At 38.3% G+C, this 20682-nt stretch overlaps 1 protein-coding gene and 1 pseudogene across 7 annotated transcripts in view; one reads left to right on the top strand and one right to left on the bottom strand.

The window, feature by feature from the left end:
* Positions 1-2916: 2916 nt before the first annotated feature.
* The window catches only part of IFT81 (intraflagellar transport 81), a 197068-nt gene continuing 179302 nt past the window's right edge, over positions 2917-20682 (bottom strand). For 5 of the 7 annotated variants that reach the window (XM_013056513.2, XM_045073696.1, XM_045073695.1 and 2 more), the window contains exons 15-20: positions 19000-19086; positions 17905-17976; positions 17736-17821; positions 12364-12409; positions 6513-6656; positions 2917-3148 (exon numbers count right to left, since the gene is read on the bottom strand). In XM_013056513.2, coding sequence (XP_012911967.1) covers positions 3083-3148; positions 6513-6656; positions 12364-12409; positions 17736-17821; positions 17905-17976; positions 19000-19086 — 501 coding nt within the window. In that variant the 3' untranslated portion in view covers positions 2917-3082. Of the gene's footprint in view, positions 3149-5929; positions 6112-6512; positions 6657-12363; positions 12410-17735; positions 17822-17904; positions 17977-18999; positions 19087-20682 lie in introns of those variants that run through there. The other 2 variants (XM_013056516.2, XM_045073697.1) reach the window with 2 other exon arrangements.
* Positions 20378-20477, top strand: LOC123390163 (annotated as a pseudogene).

Raw genomic sequence — 20682 nt, 5'->3', positions numbered from 1 at the left:
TGCCATGTTCTTAAATGTGTTTATGTCTTCCTCCTTTCGAAATCTTAACTCCTTCTTATGAACCCAGCTCAAGTCCTACCTCTCCCACTAGCCTTTTCTCAGTCTCCTGTGTCAGGATTAATTGCTTCTTCCTCTGAGCTCCTAGTTCTTTTTTTTTTTTTTAAAGATTTTATTTATTTGTCAGAGAGAGCGAGCGAGAGCGAGCACAGGCAGACAGAGTGGAAGGCAGAGTCAGAGGGAGAAGCAGGCTCCCTGCGGAGCAAGGAGCCCGATATGGGACTCGATCCCAGGACGCTGGGATCATGACCTGAGCCGAAGGCAGCTGCTTAACCAACTGAGCCACCCAGGCGTCCCCTCCTAGTTCTTTTTATACATAAAAGAACTTTAATTTTTGCTACATAATATTAGAGTCTTCTAGTCTGTGAGCTCTTTGAAAGCCAAAACCAGGTTACATTTACTTTATATTTTAGCACTTAGCACAATGTCAAGCACACAGAAGATACTCAATAAATATTTGCAAATAAATAAATGAATTTACAATTTCCTTCTCCAATTAATCAAGTAACATCTTGCTAACTTCTTTGGTTTAGCCTTGGCATTTTCATTGAGGAAGGCAAGAAACATCTATAAAACAATTCAATGGATCCTGGATTTGTCCAAATTAAATAAACTTAGTGGTTTGCTTAATACTGTATTTCAAATTTCAAGTATTGTATTTCAATTTTTAAGTTCCATTGCAGCATTGTTCATAAAATAAAAACAAAACAAAACAAAACTGGAATCTATGTACATGTCCAGCAACAAAAGACATATATGATTTTAACACTTTTACAGAAATATTTAAATTATAACCAATAAAGCTTCCATTTGTTCTGTGTCTTAAAGTATTACTTCTTTCTTGACACTCGTTTTAAGCATAATTCCCACATCTGGATGGTTGAATTCATTTTTACTCATTTACTAAAGTTTTTTTTCTTTTTAGGTACAGTAAGTGAGCACATTTTTAAAAAAGAATTCTATGGGATGCCTAGGTGACTCATTTGGTTGGGCAGCTGCCTTCAGCTCAGGTCATGATCCCGGGATCCTGGGATCAAGTCCTGTATTAGGCTCCTTGCTTGGTGGGGAGACTGCTTCTCTCTCTCCCTCTGTCTGCGTGTGCCCTCTCTCTGTCTCTGTCAAATAAATAAATAAAATCTTTAAAAAAATAAGAAAGAGCTCTAATTTCACACATATTATAGTTCATTAAATGGGCATCAGCCTGAGTCTGATACATGGGTCGCACTGTAGTTCATACAGCACAGGAGTGAAGAGCACAGGCTTCAGGCCTCAGCTCTGCCCACAGTTAGAAGCTGCGTTAATACCGTGGAAGCCTGTCTGTGCCTGCTTCCTCATCTACTCAATGGAGATAATAGTATTTACCTCCTGGGGTTATTGCTAGAGTTCCATTAGTTCAGACACACGAAGCACTTAGGACAGTATCTGGTCCATTCTAAGTGCTCAATAATGATTATGATTACAAAGCTTCAGGGAGTAAAATTGGTTCAGTCTCACTTTGCCAAACTGCTGTTTCTAAAAAAAATGTCCTTCCTCTGTAAGTTTGCTTCATTTTTAGAACCCAGAAACTAATCAGGCGGTGCTCCTTAACAATGAGGCAGGCTCCCTCGTGAGGAGTGAGCCGCATTGCGGTTACTCCACTGAGGCTGGAAAGTGATTTGCTACGAGCGGCAGAGTGCTGATTTCTGCACAGTTGAGAGGGTGAGAGAGAGCCCTCAAAGGTCCCAATTTAATAAATGATTACCCGAATCATTCTGAGCTTCCTTTCCAGCCCCAGAATGCCATGGCTCTTTACCAAGTTACCGTGTGCAGGGCAGAGAGCAGCAGCCCTGCCAGGACCCTGCTGGGACCCTCTGAACTGAGGTGGGAACTAATACTGTCACTGAAAAACAGAATTCCTTAATTTCCTCCTGTGCTCGGTCTGAATAGTGCATTTCCATAGCGGTAAACCGAGTTTGGTGACTCAAGTCTCTCGGCAATTCTAGAGAGGAAATTGTGAAATTATGTTTGCTGAGAAAGTACTTCCAGTTTGCCAAAAGAGGGAGCATGGGAGCAGAAAGCATATGTTCATCCAAGCCTTTTGAAAAATACTTGTTTGGGGGCACCTGGGTGGCTCAGTGGGTTAAGCCTCTACCTTCCATTCAGGTCATGGTCTCAGGGTCCTGGGATCGAGTCCTGCATTGGGCTCTCTGCTCTGAGGGGAGCCTGCTTCCTCCTCTCTCTCTCTGCCTGCCTCTCTGTCGACTTCTGATCTCTGTCAAATAAATAAATAAAATCTTTTAAAAAATATTTGTTTGGATTCTGTGTTTCAGTTTTTATTCCTTTTATAAGGCCGGGATGGGACTGAATGACAGTTACAGCCAACTTTCTCTTTTTTATATTGTCTTAAGACAGGAGAGTCAGGGGCGCCTGGGTGGCTCAGTGGGTTAAGCCACTGCCTTCGGCTCAGGTCATGATCTCAGGGTCCTGGGATCGAGTCCTGCATCGGGCTCTCTGCTCAGCAGGGAGCCTGCTTCCTTCTCTCTCTCTCTCTCTCTCTCTCTCTCTGCCTGCCTCTCAGTGTACTTGTAATTTCTCTCTGTCAAATAAATAAATAAAATCTTTAAAAAAAAAAAAAAGACAGGAGAGTCAAAGATTGAAAATATACAGATAACTCTGAATGACCTCTCTCGATCCTTCCTGGATAAAATGCTCCCCTCATGCCTGGCTGTCATACACGAAACAGCTCTAATTAAACAGTTCTCATTAAAAGGAAAGGGAGGAGGAGCTAAGCCAGCAGCTCCTTCTGGGTAGAGACACAATTACATATTTAATAAAAGTGCAACTTTAAAAAAAAATCTCCTGGCTGCCACAGATTGTTTAAAGATGAAGGACTCCTTGTATACACAATCTAGATCTTACATTCACTACAATGTATAAGTTATTGAAATAACCAGGTTTAATGGAAGTTAATCATCAGGCTGCTTACTTACCCACTCCCTAGGGCTAAACACTCCTTCATGCCAAACAAGAGGAATGATGTAAGCGCCTAGAACCATTTGTAGAAACAAGCCTTTGATTCATGCTCGTTAGTCACTAACTGTAGGGTATATGCCTGTGTATGACAAAGAGGTTTCTATAAGACAACACACATCTCCATAGGAAGTCATTTTTCAATACAAACTGGATTTTGCCTTTGTAAAGGCAGCTTTGGCAAGTTATCCATTTGTGCCTATTTTCAAATTCAATTCAGAAGCATTCAGCACATTTGTCTATTTTTAGTTGAGCAACAAATCCAGTTTCTTCTTTTTAGTCCAATTACCCAAAGGTGCTCTGTATCATGTTAGCCTAAAAAGTTAAGAAATAATCATACTTGGTATATGCACAGACCTTAAAATTTTCCAGAAAATTTATATATGTTGTATAAACTAATAAGGCAGAATGATACATTTGGATTTGATAGTTTAACGAAATGGCTTCTTTTACTACTGCTGCCTACTGAACTAAAGCAAGAAGATAGAAAGTATTAATGTAAAGAAGAAAGTTAAGTGTTCTGTAATTTCCAAGATCTGGTTTGATTTCCACAAGCCTTTGAACAATGTTCTAAGACCCTTCTGGTACACTCTCTGGTTCGGAAAAATACATGATCTTGGATTTAGATGTTAAAAAGATATTATCCTATTATAAGATTGTTCTTAAAGGACAACCTTTTAAGTTGGATTATTTCCTGAACTAATATAGAATGCAAGATAAGCAGTGGTCTTTTGAAATTTACAGTTTATATAGTCAGTCCCATGCAACAGTTGGCAACACCGAGTCCTATGAGGAGCAAATCCATGAACCCAAAAGCAGATTTCACAGGCTACATTCTTCTTCTTTATTTGGGCCATCATGTGCAAGACAGATTATTTTCCAAAATGATTAAGTACTCTCATCAATTAGCCAGCAAGAGTATCAATCCTGAAGGAAAAATGCAATAAGCTCTTCTGTAATTGCCAGCTGTCAAAAACTGTCAGAGTTAGTCAGAGCTTTTTAATGTTCCAATCAAATCACAAAATGAGTGGAAAGTCACTGTATAAAATCCATTAAGATGCATTACTAAATGTCCAATGTTACATAAAAGCTATAAATAACTTTGTACTTTCAGGGTTTTTTTTTTTTTTTCAATTTGCTTTTCTTGAAGTAATAATGATGTTCTGCTTCAGTTAATAAAGTAATTTTGGAGCTGCCTAGTGTTTACTCCACATATTCCTTCTGTGTGGAATAAAGATGGCAAGCAATAATCAAATCGGAATTATAAGCATTCCTTGAGTATCTGTCATTAACGATTTTTTTTTTAAAGATTTTATTTATTTATTTGACAGACAGAGATCACAGGTAGGCAGAGAGGTAGGCAGAGAGAGAGGAGGAAGCAGGCTCCCTGCAGAGCAGAGAGCCCGATGTGGGGCTCGATCCCAGGACCCTGGGATCACAACCCGAGCCTAAGGCAGAGGCTTTAACCCACTGAGCCACCCAGGCGCCCCATGTCATTAACGATTTTTAAAATTAAGAGAAGAGCAGCAAGAATAGTGAAGGCTAAAAAAATTAATCACCAAGCTTAATAATCTTAGAAGCTGACTTTCCTTATGGGAATAAAATGCTTGCAAAGGAATTCATATTCTGGTTAAAAGAACATCACTTGCCACTGGCTTAAAAATAACAAGCCAGTAGCCAACACTGAACAAATACAACTACCTCAGTGTTCAAAAACTGATTTATTGAATTAAGAAAGGTTTATTTCCACACTGAAACACAGCCTTCCCTCGTTTAGAATCTGGTGGATCTAGTTGTTGATCTAAAGGCACAAAGAAGAATTCTGGTAGCTGATACTTGCCCAAATAAGAGGCTAAAGTAAGCTAAGAACCAGACTAAAACCACATAATAATAATAATATTAAAAAGTCTTCTTTTTTTCTTGAAATTTATTAAAAGAAAGTTTCTTTCCACACTTTCTTGGTAAGTTCTTCTTTGCTCTGATGGAGCTAATCTTTTCTTGCCATAGCTTCTAGAGTTACCAATACTCTCCCTGTTGGTAAGTTTATCCAATTACCAAGGAAGAAGTTTTCAAACAAAAAGTAAGAGCAGAACACACTTGGAAACAAAAAGATCCAAAGCCATAATCAAGTTTGCATGTTTTGCATGGGGTCGGAACAACTCTCTTCACTGAAAGGTTCTTTGCCTCTCACTGCCATCCCCAGGGCAGCTGCCAAGAATTACTAACCCAGGACGGACATGCTAATGATTTGAAATCTGAGTTTTTCAAATCTAAAGAGAAGACATTTAAAAAAAATTTTTTTTTTTTTTTAAATTTTGAGAGAGAGAAAGAGAAAGCAAGGACAGGGTAGAGGAGTGGACAGAGAGGAAATTCCAAGAAGACTGTGCTGAGCGTGGAGCCTGATGCGGGGCTTGATCTCAGGACCCTGAGATCATGACCTGAGCTGAAACCAAGAGTCAGATACTTAATCAACTGCACCATCTAGACACCCTTAAAGGTAGACATTTAAAAAAGTATAATGAAACTGAAATGAAGTACAAGGTAGCATATGAATTTAGTATCTTTCTTTAAGGAATAATAAAAGAAATCTTCAAGTACCTGGTCCAAATGAAGCAGAAATCAGAAGCACTTTGGATGCTTGAATTTCACTTGGAATTCTACTGTAGCTTTTTACTACATGATAATTTCTATATTCTATGACTACTTTTTATATTTAAAATAAAAGTCCTCAAGACCTAAATACTATATTAGGTTTTGGGTGAAAATAAGTGATAATCCTTAAATTTAATATAATATTATAACATGAATAGTTAAAAAAATAATTTGACACAGCTATATAATTCAAAAATAAATAGTCATCATATATACGTAAATCAAGTTTTATTTGCCTTTAAATAATTCAGACAGAACAAATATGTTATTCAAAATAGCAAATTTTCTTCAATTTTACAGAAGAAAGAGAAACTGAATTGAAACTGTAGGAATTGCTGAACTTCAGATAAATGTTTCTTCAAAACAAGAGATATTAGTTCCTAAAAGATTCCTCTAAAGTTAAAAAAAAAAGATTAAGAACATTAAGCCATCGGGTTATTACATTTTTAAAAAACTACATGCTTCTTAATGGACATATGTTTACATTTACAGAGAGTAAATTTAGTCTCCTGTCTCATAAAACTCCTAAGACACCACTAATCTCTAAACTAAGCAAAACAATAAAAGCCATTTTTCATATTAAAAAACTTTAAAACCTAAATCTACCTTAACATTACCTTCCAAGGAAACTTAATAGGAATGGTTAACCTGAAAACAAAATGTTGTACAAATCACTTTCCAGAAAAGAAATAAATTACGGGATTATGCTTATATCTAGTAGTATCAACTAAAACCCCACATGATGGCACACAGATTCAGAGCACCAGCCGGTCTTCCCCGCCCTCCTGAATTACCTGACCCATGGGAGTTTGGCTTTGTTGTTTCAGAAAGCACTGTTTCTTACATTCCATCAACTGTTCAAAATCACGCCACATTTTCGCTTGTTTCATATTCGGACCATGACTTTCTCGTACAGCTTTTTGTTTTTCTCGGAGTTTCTACCATAAAAAAAAAAAAATCAAGAATGATTAGATCTCAGTTGCAGGAATTTACTTCTATTGCTCTCATCAGAAGAACATGGTCTGCTTTTTGTACCTCTGATGAGTAACAGTGAACTAAACCAGTTCTTCTGAGATGTATGAAAGCTAAGATGATAAAAGTTGAATTGATGAAAGATGCAGGAAGCTTGAAGTTAAAAAGAATAGAAAAATATAAAAGAAAGGGAAGGGAAAATAAAGGGAATCAGGAAAATGGAACAGTATCATGGTATGGGAAAAAGAATGCAGATTTTGCAGTCAGAAGACTTTTGTTTCAAACGTGGCTTTGTCACGAGCTGTAAGAATTTCTCTGGACCTCACTTCTCTCAATTGTCAATGAAGGGTAATAAAAGGGGATAATTATATAAAATTATCTGCCTTATAAGATTATTGTAATTATTTTTAAAGATTTTATTTATTTATTTGAGAGAGAGAACATGAGCAAGAGAGTGAGAGAAAGCATGAGCAGGGGGGTAAGACAGAGGGAGAAGCAGACTCCCTGCTGAGTGGGGCGCCTGACTCAGGGCTCCATCCCAGGACCCGGGGATCATAACCTGAGCTGAAGGCAGTTGCTTAACCGACTGAGCCACCCAGGAGCCCCATAGGTTATTTTTTCACACGACATAATAGATCTGGAAATACTTGATAAACTACCATATGTTATATATTGTTATTATTATTAAATAGCATATTCTTTTCTGAATCTGTGTGTGCACTATGTGCACCCAAATAAATAAAATTGTACGCATATATTCTTCAGGAAGACGGTTTTGTGATTTTTAAAAAAGTACACTATTAAATAAGCCATATCCTTATCAGAGTTGTTTTTATTTTTATTTATTTTTAAGTAGGCTCCATGCCCAGCGTAAGGCTTGAACTCACAACCCTGAGATCCAGAGTCTCATGCTCTACCAACCAAGTCAGCCAGGTGCCCCCAGAATTACTTTTGTTACTAATAACCTACGTGATTCCATCTGTCAAAACTGTTCTACTCAAAGACTCTAAAATTATAAACAGGAATAAGAAAATGTTTCATTGAATTATAAAAATATACTTTGGTCCTGTATTAGGGCAAATTCAGAAAGGGTGACTGAAAAGAGGCATAGCAGAGAGTCAGAGACAATGAGAGGAAGGAAGAAAGAGGGAAAGGAAGGCAGGCGGGTAGACCCGGCCGGGGAGAACAACGGCGATGAGAGTACACGCATCAGGAAACACAGTGTGACAGAAATGCACACTGTAACACTGAGTGTGAGAAATCACCAAGGACAGAAAAATAAGCAAAGACACGGAAGCAGGTCACACAGAAATGTCCCCATCCTTTCCTCTATTGTACACGGTTCATCTAATAGTTGATCTAAGGACACAGATGAGAAGTCTCATCCTTGGTACTTGCCCAAATAATAGGCTAAACCAAGCTTAGGACCAGATTCAAAACTGCCCTCCTCAGCCATGGCTAATGAAAGCAAAGTTAACAGTAAACAGCAACAGGAAACAAAGCAGAATTAAGAAAATATGGGTGCCTGGGTGGCTCAGTTGGTTAAGCCTCTGCCTTTGGCTCAGGTCATGATCTCAGGGTCCTGGGATCGAGTCCTGCATTGGGCTCCCTGCTCAGCGGGAAGCCTGCTTCTCCGTCTTCCTCTCCCTTTTTTCACTGCTTGTGCTCCCTCTCTCTGTCAGATAAGTAAAATCTTTAAAAAAAAAAAAAACACCTTAAAAATAAATTATCTTAAAACAAACATTTTTATCTTCATGAACTAAAACAAAAGTAGTAAGACAGATCCAGAATTTTAAGAGTTCTTAGAATGGTTTTAAGATTAAGGTACTATTTAACTATAAATTTTCTTATATTACTGGAATAATTTCCTTGTCAAAAATCCTAACAACCTATAAGTTATTTAAAGAAACTGAAGACTGCATGTGGGCACTGTCTGTGTCAGCAATATTGAATTTAATGTGCTTCATAACCATGTGTGTTTGAAAGCTTTAACTTTTTGAATACAACCGCCTTAGTATATAATTTATTTTTAATGTTACTGTGACTTGATACAGATTTATTTTGTTGATAGTTACAATGTAGAAGAATACTTGTCAGAGATTTCAGGGTTCTTTAAAGGGGAGGTGATAAAGTGGGGGTGAGGGGAGTTATAACTTTCAGCACAGTATTCCACAGTACTTAGTAAAGCAAATTCTAGTGTATGGTAGTGTGAACTGCAGCACTATAGGTTGGTTTAATTCCAGAAAGCAGGTTGGCCTGAGGAAGTCTATGGATGTCCAGTCTAGCTGGTTTGGAAGACTTAGGCTATCATCACTTTTAAAGGCTAGGTTTGGTGTTTTCCTTAAAAATTTAGATCTACTCTATCTCACTGGTATGTGGAATTAAACAAAACAGTAAATCATAGGGAAAGAGAGGAAAAAATAAAATATGAAACCAGAGAGGGAGACAAACCATAAGAAACTCCCCTCCCCCGCCCCGCCCTGGCCAAGAGACTCATAATCATGGGAAACAAACTGAGGGTTGCTGGAGGGGAGAGGGAGGGGGATGGGGTAACTGGGTGTTAAACATTAAGGCGGGCACGTGATGTAACGAGCACTGAGTGTTATATAAGACTGATGAATCACTGACCTCCACCTCTGAAACCAATAATACACTATATGTTAATTGCTTTTAATTAATTATTTATTTTTAAAAAAGATTTTGTTTATTTGACAGACAGAGATTACATGTAGGCAGAGAGGCAGGCAGAGAGAGAGGAGGAAGCAGGCTCCCTACTGAGCAGAGAGCCCAATGCGGGGCTCCATCCCAGGACCCCGAGATCCATGACCTGAGCCTGAAGGCAGAGGCTTAACCCACTGAGCCAACCAGGCACCCCAATTGCTTTTAATTTTAAAAAATAAAAAAAAAAATGAAAGAGCATTTGGAAAGAAAAAAAATTAGATCTACTCTACAAATGAGAGGATTGAGGAACTTTGTCTCTTAAATGATACAGACTGACGATTGGGAGATGAGCTGATCAATGTCTCCTTTTGCTGAAATGTATTTGTCAGAGTGCTGCTACCTTTTTGCAAAGACCCTGCAATAAAACACCACCCTGGAAGGTGAAAGAATAATCTTTATTTAGACTTAGCAACTACATTTGAGTACTTGATTCAAATATGTGTTTTCAAGCATGAACTTATTTCTTTTTTTTTTTTTTTAAATTTTTAAATTTTTTTTTTTTTAATTTATTTAGTCAGAGAGAGAGAGCGAGAGCGAGCACAGGCAGACAGAGTGGTAGGCAGAGTCAGAGGGAGAAGCAGGCTCCCCGTGGAGCAAGGAGCCCGATGTGGGACTCGATCCCAGGACGCCGGGATCATGACCTGAGCCGAAGGCAGCTGCTTAACCAACTGAGCCACCCAGGCGTCCCAAGCATGAACTTATTTCTTTTTTTCCTTTTGAGTATGGCATGTCATCCCATTAAGGGAAGAGGGTGCACAGAACAAACAATTTTCTCTCAAAAAAGTAAATAAAATCTTTGAACAGAAAAGTCATGCCATTGTTTTCCATACCATTTTTTCTCTGAGGTTTAACTTTAGAATATTACTTACAGGTTTATGGGAGCTATTACAGCACATATGTAAAAGCATACATACATACATGTATGTTCTTAATAATAATTCAAATTAGAAAATGTAAATAAAGGAGTTCTTGGGTGGTGCAGTTGGTTGAGCAACTGATTCCTAGTTTTGCTCAGGCTGTGATCTCAGGGTCATGTGATTGAGCCCCACATCAGGCTCTGTACTCAGCATAGAGTCTGTTTTAAGATTCTTTCTCCCTCTCTCGCTGTGCCTCCCCTACAAAAAAAATAAAACTTAAAAAAAAAAAAAAAAAAAGGAGGAGTGTCTGCATGGTTGGTTGGGCACCCAGCTGTTGATTTCAGCTCAAGTCGTGGCCTCAGGGTTATGAGCTTCAGCCCCACATTGGGCTCCATGCTGAATGTGAAACAGGCTTAAAATTCTTTCTCTCTCTCCCTCTGCCCCTTCCCCCCCATTTGCACTCTCTCTCAAAAAACATATTTTTTTAAAAAAGATTTTATTTATTTATTTGACCGACAGAGATCACAAGTAGGCAGAGTTGCAGGCAGAGAGAGAGAAGAGGAAACAGGCTCCCCGCTGAGCAGAGAGCCCGATGTGGGGCTTGATCCCAGGACCCTGGGATCATGACCTGAGCTGAAGGCAGAGGCTTTAACCCACTGAGCCACCCAGGTGCCCTACATTTTCTTTTTTAAAAAATGTTTTTTGAGGGGCTCCTGGGTGGCTCAATGGGTTAAAGCCTCTGCCTTCAGCTCAGGTCATGATCCCAGGGTCCTGGGATCGAGTCCCGCTTTGGGCTCTCTCCTCAGCAGGGAGCCTGCTTCCTCCTCTCTCTCTGCCTGTCTCTCTGCCTACCTGTGTTCTCTGTCTATCAAATAAATAAATAAAAATAAAAATCTTTAAAAAAAATTTAAAAACATACAAAAGAAAATGTAAATAAGGGCACTAGCCCTGAGTTGTTGATAAATACAGATCTTTAAAAACAAACAAACAAACAAAATAATGACAGAACTGGTGTCTTTAAAATGACTGTCCAAATGTGTTGCTTTATGAAGCCAATTAAAATAATCAGTGAATTGGGTCACTGAAGCCCTGATGGTCAAGGCCTTTACTATCTACCACCTCTTCTACTAGGAATGGCTCAGAGAACTGAGAAAATAAGAGTAATCACATAAGCATATGCCTGCTTTCATAAGACTGGCAGGGAAGGAGCTAAAAATGAAAAGGAAGGTTTTTTGATTATTTGTGTTAAATGAATCAATGCTTGTAAAGGTCATGGAACAGTGTCCAGTTCATAGCAATGAGCTTTGTGTTTATTAAATAAATGAACTTATACTTATCTAATAAAGAGATACCTGAGAATTATCTGAAAACTTGTAGTTCATTAAATGTGGCAGTTTTGTTTCTTTCTTTTTTTTTTTTTAAGATTTTGTTTATTTATTTATTTGACAGACAGAGATCACAAGTAGGCAGAGAGGCAGGCAGAGAGAGAGGAGGAAGCAGGCTCTCTGCCAAGCAGAGAGCCGGATGTGGGGCTCGATCCCAGGACTCTGGGATCATGACCCGAGCCGAAGGCAGAGGCTTTAACCCACTGAGCCACCCAGGCGCCCCGGCAGTTTTGTTTCTTTTTCTTTCTTTTTTAAAGATTCCATTTATTTATCGGGGGGGGGGGGAAGAGAGTGAGCACAGGCAGACAGAACGGCAGGCAGAGGCAGAGGGAGAAGCAGGCTCCCGCCGAACAAGGAGCCCAATGCGGGACTCGATCCCAGGATGCCGGGATCATGACCTGAACCGAAGGCAGCTGCCCAACCAACTGAGCCACCCAGGCGTCCCAGCAGTTTTGTTTCTTATTCAGAAACTTCTCATAAACTCCTCCCTAAACAGAACTAGATTTTTCTCCAAAAATCCACATCCCTTCACTTTTATATGCACACACACATAAATTTCTAAAGAAGAGTCTTCATCTTTGCAAGAGATTAAGATCCAATTTCCCTTTGAAAACTGTACTGTAACCCTTTAAAAAGAATGACAAGGTCAAAACCACATACTGAAAGCCTGAATTAGACACAATTAAAAAAAATAAATAATACATTCTTACCTTTCCAAGATTCTCCTGTTCAGCAATATTTTTTGTATACTGCTCCCTAGGGGGTAAACATAATGATTTAGTTTCAATTTACCTCAGTTGATTTGATCATACAACTAAATTATAAATTAACTTATCAATCTAAATATATTAGACAATATAGATAGTTTAGAGTACTGGAATCAGAATGAAAATCATTACACTCTCTTTCCCCATCTTTAGTCAGTTCTTCTAGCAAATAGTAATTTATGGGGAAAAACCCACAAACCACTGCATAAGAAATTAAGAGAACTAAAATGTTAAGTACTATTTCTGGTTAATTTACACTTAAAACAATGGTAACACATTCTTGCTTAAGCCACATTTTTAAAAATTATTTTTTAAAGTTTTAATTTATTTAGGTAATCTTATCACCCAATGTGGGGCTCAAACTCACAACTCAGAGATCAAGAGTTGCATGCTTTTCTGAGTATGCCAGCCAGGCACCCTAGTCACACTTTATTTTTGAAGAGGTTTGTAGAAAGGAGAAAGGATAAACATTTTAAATAAACATTAAATAACAAAAACAAAACAAAACATTAAATAACATATAATCCTGCAATGTTACTTCTAGGCAGTCATCCTAAAGAAAACCTCTCAGAACTTTAGATAAATGTAAAGACTATTTACTTCACCATTGCTTTTAATAGTGAAGATCTGCAAACAAAGTTAGATGTCAATAGATGGGGAAATATTTAAATAAATTATGGCACATCCATTCAAAGGAATAATACAGAGTTATAAAAAGGAGGGAGTAGATCTATAAATACTGAAATAGAATTAAAAAATTTTTTTCAAGATTTTTTTTTTATTTATTTGACAGAGATCACAAGTAGGCAGAGAGGCAGGAAGAGAGGAGGAAGCAGGTTCCCTGCCGAGCAGAAAGCCTGACTCGGGGCTCGATCCCAGGACCCTGGGATCAGGGCCTGAGTTGAAGACAGAGTCTTTAACCCACTGAGCCCACCCAGGTGCCCTGAAATAGAATTTTAGACATATAATTAAGAGAAAAACTATATATGTATTTTAACCTGATTTTTGTAGGCATACACACATAATTTTCCCATGCACTTGTTAACACACGCACATGCAAATGCATGGGAAAAGAATATGGAGTAATTATACACCAAAATATTTTTATTTATTTTTATTTTAAAAAATATTTTATTTACTTGAGAGAGATACAGCGTGCATGTGGGGGTAGGAGCAGACAGAGAGGGACAAGCAGACTCTCTGTTGAGCATGAAGCCCTGTATGGGGCTCGATCTCAAAACCCTGAGATCATGACCTGAGCCAAAATCAAGAGTTGGATGCTCAACTGACTGAAATACCCAGATACCCCTACATGAAAATATTACCAACAGGCATTCCTGAGGCATGGAATGCGGGCAACATTCGGTTTGGTGTACTATGCTTCATAATGGTTCCTATGGGATTTATAAGCATTTCTTTCATAAACTAAAAAAACCTGTAATTTTCAAATAAAAATTAAAAAAACAAATAACATTGCACTGTTTTTAAACAAAATTATAATTATACACATATATTATATTTTATGATTTAAAATTTTTTTTAAGTAGTCTCCACACACAATGTAGGGCTGAAACCCATAACTCCAAGATCGAGACTCATGCACTCTACCAACTGCGCAGGCCAGGCGCCCCAAAAGTATAATTATACTGTAATACTCCACAAAACAAAAAGTGATATATAAAGTGTTAAGGACAAAGATCGAAACATGAGGACAAAGGAACCAATGACAAAGAAGATAAAAGAGACTTCAGACCTCAAATCTAGACAGAAAAAGACAGTGTTTCTGTATAAAGCTACATTGTAGTAAGTAAGAAGTTAAATAACACATAACTGGAAATCTAAGAACTCATAAACCACAAAGAGAAATTGCAGCAGCCTAAATGAAGGAAGATCTGCATTCATGCAAAAAGAAAGGTAAGTGTGACTAGACTGGAGCAATGTGGGAATCAAAAGTCCTCCTAGTGCTTGGGACGCCTGAGTGGGTCAGTTGATTAAGCGCCTGACTCTTGGTTTTGGCTGAAGTCATTACCTCGGGGTCCTGGGATCCAGCACTGCAAGGCGCCCGGTGCTCAGTGTGGAGTCTGCTTGAGACTTTCTTTCCTCTCCCCCTCTCCCTGCCCCGACTCTCTCTCATATAAATCAATAAATATTTAAAAAAATACTCAAAAGTCCTTATAGAGCTGAACTGAAGGCAGAATTTGGACATGGAAATGAGGGTGAAGAGAATAAACACAATCTTGATGAAACTTTATTTTGACTTTAAAATTTATGAGACACTAAGTCAACCTGTTTAACTTTCTAGCTCTCTAGTGAAAAATAGCTAGGAGAATATAAATGATATATTCTTTAAAAAAAAAAAAACCACTGAATTGTTAAGTTCAGATAGATGTATGTATGTATGTATTGGAGGGGGATGGGGAAGAGAGACTCTTAAGCAGGCTACTGGGGCTTGATCTCACAATCCTGAGATCATGACCTGAGCCAAAATCAAGAGTCGGCGGCTTAACTCACTGAGCAACCCAGACAACCCAAGTTTGGATAGCTCTAAATAATTCATTTATTACCCTAGAACTGAGAAATGTCCAAACTGTTTTAAAATTTCCATCTATATCTATTGGGTTTTTAATTTTTTAAAAATTTTTTTAAAAAATATTTTATTTATTTATTTGAGAGAGAGACAGTGAGAGAGAACATGAGCGAGGAGAAGGTCAGAGGGAGAAGCAAACTCCCCGTGGAGCTGAGAGCCCGATGTGGGACTCGATCCCGGGACTCCAGGATCATGACCCGAGCCGAAGGCAGTTGTTCAACCAACTGAGCCACCCAGGCGCCCCTCTATTGGGTTTTTAAAAAAGATTTTTATTTGACAGACAGATCACAAGTAGGCAGAAAGGAAGGCAGAAAGGGTGGTGGAAAGCAGGCTCCCTGCTGAGCAGAGAGCCTGATGTGGGGCTTGATCTCTGGACCCCGAGATCATGACCTGAGCAGAAGGCAGAGGCTTAACCCACTGAGCTACCCAGGAGCCCTAGAATTTCCATCTGTATTTAATCAAGACATCTTAAGGCTCATGTTCTTTTATCATATAACGCTAATGTGTAATTTTAAATTTGATGAATTCATTCAAGAAATAATTACGGAGCACCTGTTATGTACCAAGCATGCCCTGGGGTTTCAGGAAGAAAACAAGACAGAGTCTTTGTCCTCCAGGATTTCATACTATATAATTTCCAAAACACTGTTACATGCATTATATTTAACTTGATCTTCGGTGGTATAAATTGTTTTCCTTATTTTATAGGTGAAGAAATGATTTGCCCAAGGTCACAAAACTCAGAACTGGAAAAAACAGGCTAAAAAGAAATTTTGAGTCCCTCTTTAGTACTTCAAAATAAAACATCCTGCCTCTTTAAATAAAAATTTGCAATCTTTCAAAGTCATGCTAATTCCTTAGACCATTGGTCTTACTCGAAAGTATCATAAAAGTAGAAAATGGAATAATAATAAAAATATTGTGTCTATGATAATAATAATAATAATAATAATAATATTTTAAATACATATCAATGAATTTAGAGTACAATTAACTCTATTTTATTCATAATATTCCTAGGTACTACTCTAGCCAGGGAAAAACATTTTTTCTATAGGAAAACAAAGGAATGGTAAAGGTTTATGATGATTTTTAAAATGATGTATCTGGCCAGAAAACCAATAGTTCAGGGGCAATATTACCTTATTTACTACTTATACTGTAACTTCAGAAAAAATGGAAATTAATTTCTACAACTTTTTTTTTAAGGATAAATGTAATTTCTCACATTTGTAAAATATTACCACTGACCATACAGATTTATTTGAGCAAAGGTTATATTCAATGAAAGAATGTGAATAAGTACATTTAATATGTTTAATATGTCAGAGTATTAGAAGAAAAATTGTTCTATTTATAGAACATGTTCAGTCTGGTTTGCATTCCAGTGTATTATATATTTAAAAAATTAGAATCTGCAACATTCCATTTATTAGATTTCCTTTTTGTAATATTAATGTAAATGCCACTAAAAAAATCTCAAGTACAATCTAGAATAAATGTGAATCTTTATTTTGAGCTCTTACTGGATGGTAAAAGTGAAACATCTGAATTGTGGTAAGGGGCAAAGAAAGCTTATCTTATTCAATTACTGCATTTTGTCACAGCTAGCAATTCAAACATAAATGCATTTTTTTTCAGGCAGCATTTGATTTATTACCGTATGCTGTAAGCTTGGATTACCAAAAAAATCACCATATAAGGACTGGTGGTATTTACACACCCTTCCTTGTTTTGAAGGCTGGCACACTGCAAACACACAGCTTCTAGCTGAAACACACTCACACATGACACAATGAGCAGGCAGATGACTAGAGTCCAGGCCATGTGGGACTTTAAAAATAGACCAATCTTAGTGCTTATAAAAAAGGAATCATGAAATTATATGTATTCCTGGGGAGGGGAGAAGGGGGAGTTACTGTTTAATGATTATAGGAGTTTCTGATCTGAGTGAGAAAAAAAGGGTTGGTATTATATATACTAGTGATTGCTGCACAACATTGTGAATGTAATCAATGCAACTGAATTATACACTTAAAACTGGTAAAAATGGCAAATTTTATGTTATATGGGGTTTTTATGCCATGATTGAAAAAAAAATCAGCCAGCCAGCAAGAAAATTATGTGTATTTCTACTTAGTTAGTAGGGCCGGACTATCTGGAAGATGTTTAACAAGATTTAATCCTAAGCAATATCTTAGTATCTGCTTATTTAAGTACTTGCAATCTTAGTAGTTTAGCAACTCCATCTTGTTTATAAAACTTCTAAAGGTGACAGCCATAAAACAACGAAATCTTGCCATTGGTAACAACATAGATGGAGGTGGAGAGTATAACACTAAGTGAAATAAGCCAGTCAGAGAAAGACAAATATCATTTGATTTCACTCATATGTGGAATTTAAGAAACAAATGAACAAAGGGAAAAAAAAGAGAGAGAGAGAGACAGACCAAGAAACAGACTCTTAACTATAAAGAACACACGGACGGTTACCATAGGGGAAGGATGTGGGGGGATGGGTGAAATAGGTAAAAGGGATTAAGAGTATACCTATCATGACGAGCACTGAGTAATGTATAAAATTGCTGAATCACTGGATTGTATACCTGAAACTAAACGAACACTGTATATTAACTATTCCGGAATTTAAATAAAAAATTTAGTAAAAAAAATCTTCTATAGGGGAAAACATGAAGTAACTCAATAGAGAAACAACAAAATTACTTGCCTAATTGCCTTTCTTTTTTCTTGCTGATCAGAAGAGACATAGGCCTTCATCTCATCGGTAGCTCGACGAAGCTGTACTTCTAGGTTCTAAGTGGAAAGACCAAGTTTTTGGTTAAGTCCTTGATACAGAAAGATCTCAGAAAGTTTCTGGTCCATCTTCTTTGTTTTACCTTAATCATACAATTTGTGTAATGGTATCTACTTTCTTCTTGAAGACATTCTTCACGGAGTCCCCTGACCTCCTGCAATATATAATTTTAAATGGACAACATTATTGAAAGAATAATAATCAAACACAGAGGGATAACTTTAAATGTACAACAAAACACCATCAGTGTAATTTCTTTGTGATTACAACTTTGTTTACCATAACAGACTAGATTGCAATCTTTTCTAGAAACTATTCATATCACTCTAAAACCTACAGATTCAGTTATTCACTTATTAAGTACCTTCTGCGTGCCCAACTCTGTGCTAGGTGCTGGGGACACAGCAGTGAACAAGACTACAGATTCCTGCTCTCATTCAAATAGAGAAAACAGACACAAACAAGGAGAGAGGTAATGAAGGCAGTTTCAGATGGGTATAAATACTATGAAGAAAAGTCAGCAGTAGAAAGTGACAGGGTGGCCAAATGGGCAACATCAGAGAGGGTGATCAGAGAAGACCTCTAGGAGGAAGTAATGTTTAGGCTACCAGATGATAAAAAGGAGAGATTCAAGGCAAAGAGTTGGAAGCAGTGTCCCAGAGGGAGAAGAGCACAAACAAAAGCCAGGAGGTGAAAACAAGCTTGGCCTGTTTGATGTGCAAGAAGGTGGCCAGTGTGACTGCGGCCCCGTGGATGAGGAGCAGAGCACATGGACATGAAGTTGAAGAGGCAGGTGGGCTTTGCAGACCATAGTTTGGAAGTTAGATTTTAAGTGCAATGGGAAGACAGTGAAGCGTGGCCTAAGTTTTCTAGAGGTTTCTTTGGCTCTCTATGGAGGAAAAAACCTCAGGAAGGGGAGAGTGGAGGTGGGAGAGCGGGTCTGGGTTATTGTGGGAATCCAGGAGCTGCATGATGAGGGCCTGGACTTTGGTGGGTGTGGTACAGAGAATTCAGTATGTACATATCGAGTCTGAAGAAATAAAAGATCTCTGGAGCTTAGGAGACTGGTTCAAGGGATGAGGGTCCAGATTTGGGAAACTTTTGATGTTGATGTAATGAAAACATTCATGTACAGGCAGTTTATACTAAAATGTTAAAATAAAAACCATCTTCTTACCTGTTCTAATTTGGATCGATTGCTTTCGAGGCCTGCTGCACAGCTATCATACTGGGATTTCTTTTCATCACACTCCTGGGTTAGTTCCTAGTATGAAAGGATAAATGACTGAATAAGTGAAAAACAATGGCCAAAAATGTGGCTCTGAAATAATCCATGCCCTGGTCGGTCTTGTAACTTAACTCTAAGCTTCTTAGCATACTTAAGAGTTATTTATACAACGATCAGACATTTGAGAATTATGACAGATGAAGGTGCTGATAAAAATAATAGCTACCATGTATTGAGCTGTGTGCCAGGCTCTTTATTAGGAGCTGGGGATATAATGGTGAGCAAAACAGCCAAAACCCTTCCCCTAAAGTATGTTCAGACAAGTAAACAACTGTGATGGGCAAATGTTAAGTGTTATAGGAGAACGTGGGGCTCTCACAGGCCCTACCTCAGGCTTGGAGATCGGCAGGGACAGAGGAACTGATATCTAAGGTTAGCGATGAAGGGTTAGTACCAGAGTTAGGGAGAAGGTGAACAAGGGAGGAGAATGTTCAGGAAAAAAGAACACAATGTATGAAGTCTTGGGAGGCAGAGAGAAGAAGAATTTAGGATGAACAAGTAGTTTATTATACTGGAGTATGTCTGGGAAGTGGGAGAAGACATTCAAGTCTTCCGCAGGGGCTGGGTCAGAAATTTGGAAACCACGGTAGGGCTTCTGAGCTTTATCTTTGGTAATAATTCAATCTCACCACAACCCCCTGAGGTGGGTATTAATATCCTGACACCATGCTGGGAGTAAGTTCATGGAGGCCAAGTATCTTTCCAAAGATTATACTGCTGAAAAGGGGTGTCAGAATTTGAATTCAGACTGTTTGAGTTGTTTCAAACTTTCTTCTAATATAATATTTTAGATTAGATAACTTGAAAAATCGATTAATATTTAGAAATGTTAAAAATATCTGCAAATGCTTGATAAGGTGGAGCAAATATCTTTTCAAACCCAGACCTGAAATGAACTTCTCAAGGAAGTAAGAGGAATTACTAGGGCCAAAAACAAAGGGTAATACCCTGAGCTTGCCCTTGGTGAAGGAGCAGGCTGTCTTGGTAATGGAGGGATTCTAATATTCAGGCAGGGCAGAAGACAGAGTGGAAAGTCAGAACTGAGAACCCCATAGAATCCAAGCTGTTTTTCAGCCTGAACGTAAAGGGTTAACACTAGGCCTGGACTGAAGCAAGCCAGCCTTAGAATGACCTTGGTTTCACACAGTAGTTTCCGTGGGAACTGGGAACCTGCGAGTTAACATAAATGGGTAGTGCTGTGTGTGCTTCCTTTGTTGTGTGGGACTCATCTGGTTTGACAAGCACAGTAGAATAAAACTGGCGGGGGGCTCGCTGCAGAGAACATATACTGAAACTGGAATGATACAAGATTAGCACGGCTCCTGCACAAGGCTGACACGCAAATTCGTGAAGCATTCCATATTTAAAAAACAAAACGAAACTGGTGGGAGCTCTCTCCTGGGCCCAGACCTAGTTTGTGGTGACATGGTTAAATGTACTAAGAAGGTCAGAATCATCGGTAAACATGGGCCCTGCTACGGTGCCTCCCTCAGGAAACTGGTGAGGACGGAAATAAGCCAGCATGCCAAATACTTGTTCCTTCTGTGGCAAAACCAAGACAAAAAGAAAAGC

The sequence above is a fragment of the Mustela putorius genome, unplaced genomic scaffold, assembly GCF_011764305.1.
Source record: "Mustela putorius furo isolate JIRA1106 unplaced genomic scaffold, ASM1176430v1.1 tig00537248_pilon_pilon_pilon, whole genome shotgun sequence".
Classification (NCBI taxonomy): Eukaryota; Metazoa; Chordata; class Mammalia; order Carnivora; family Mustelidae; genus Mustela; species Mustela putorius.
The sequence above is the reverse complement of the archived record's forward strand: the minus strand, read 5'-3'. Positions and strand labels throughout refer to the sequence as shown.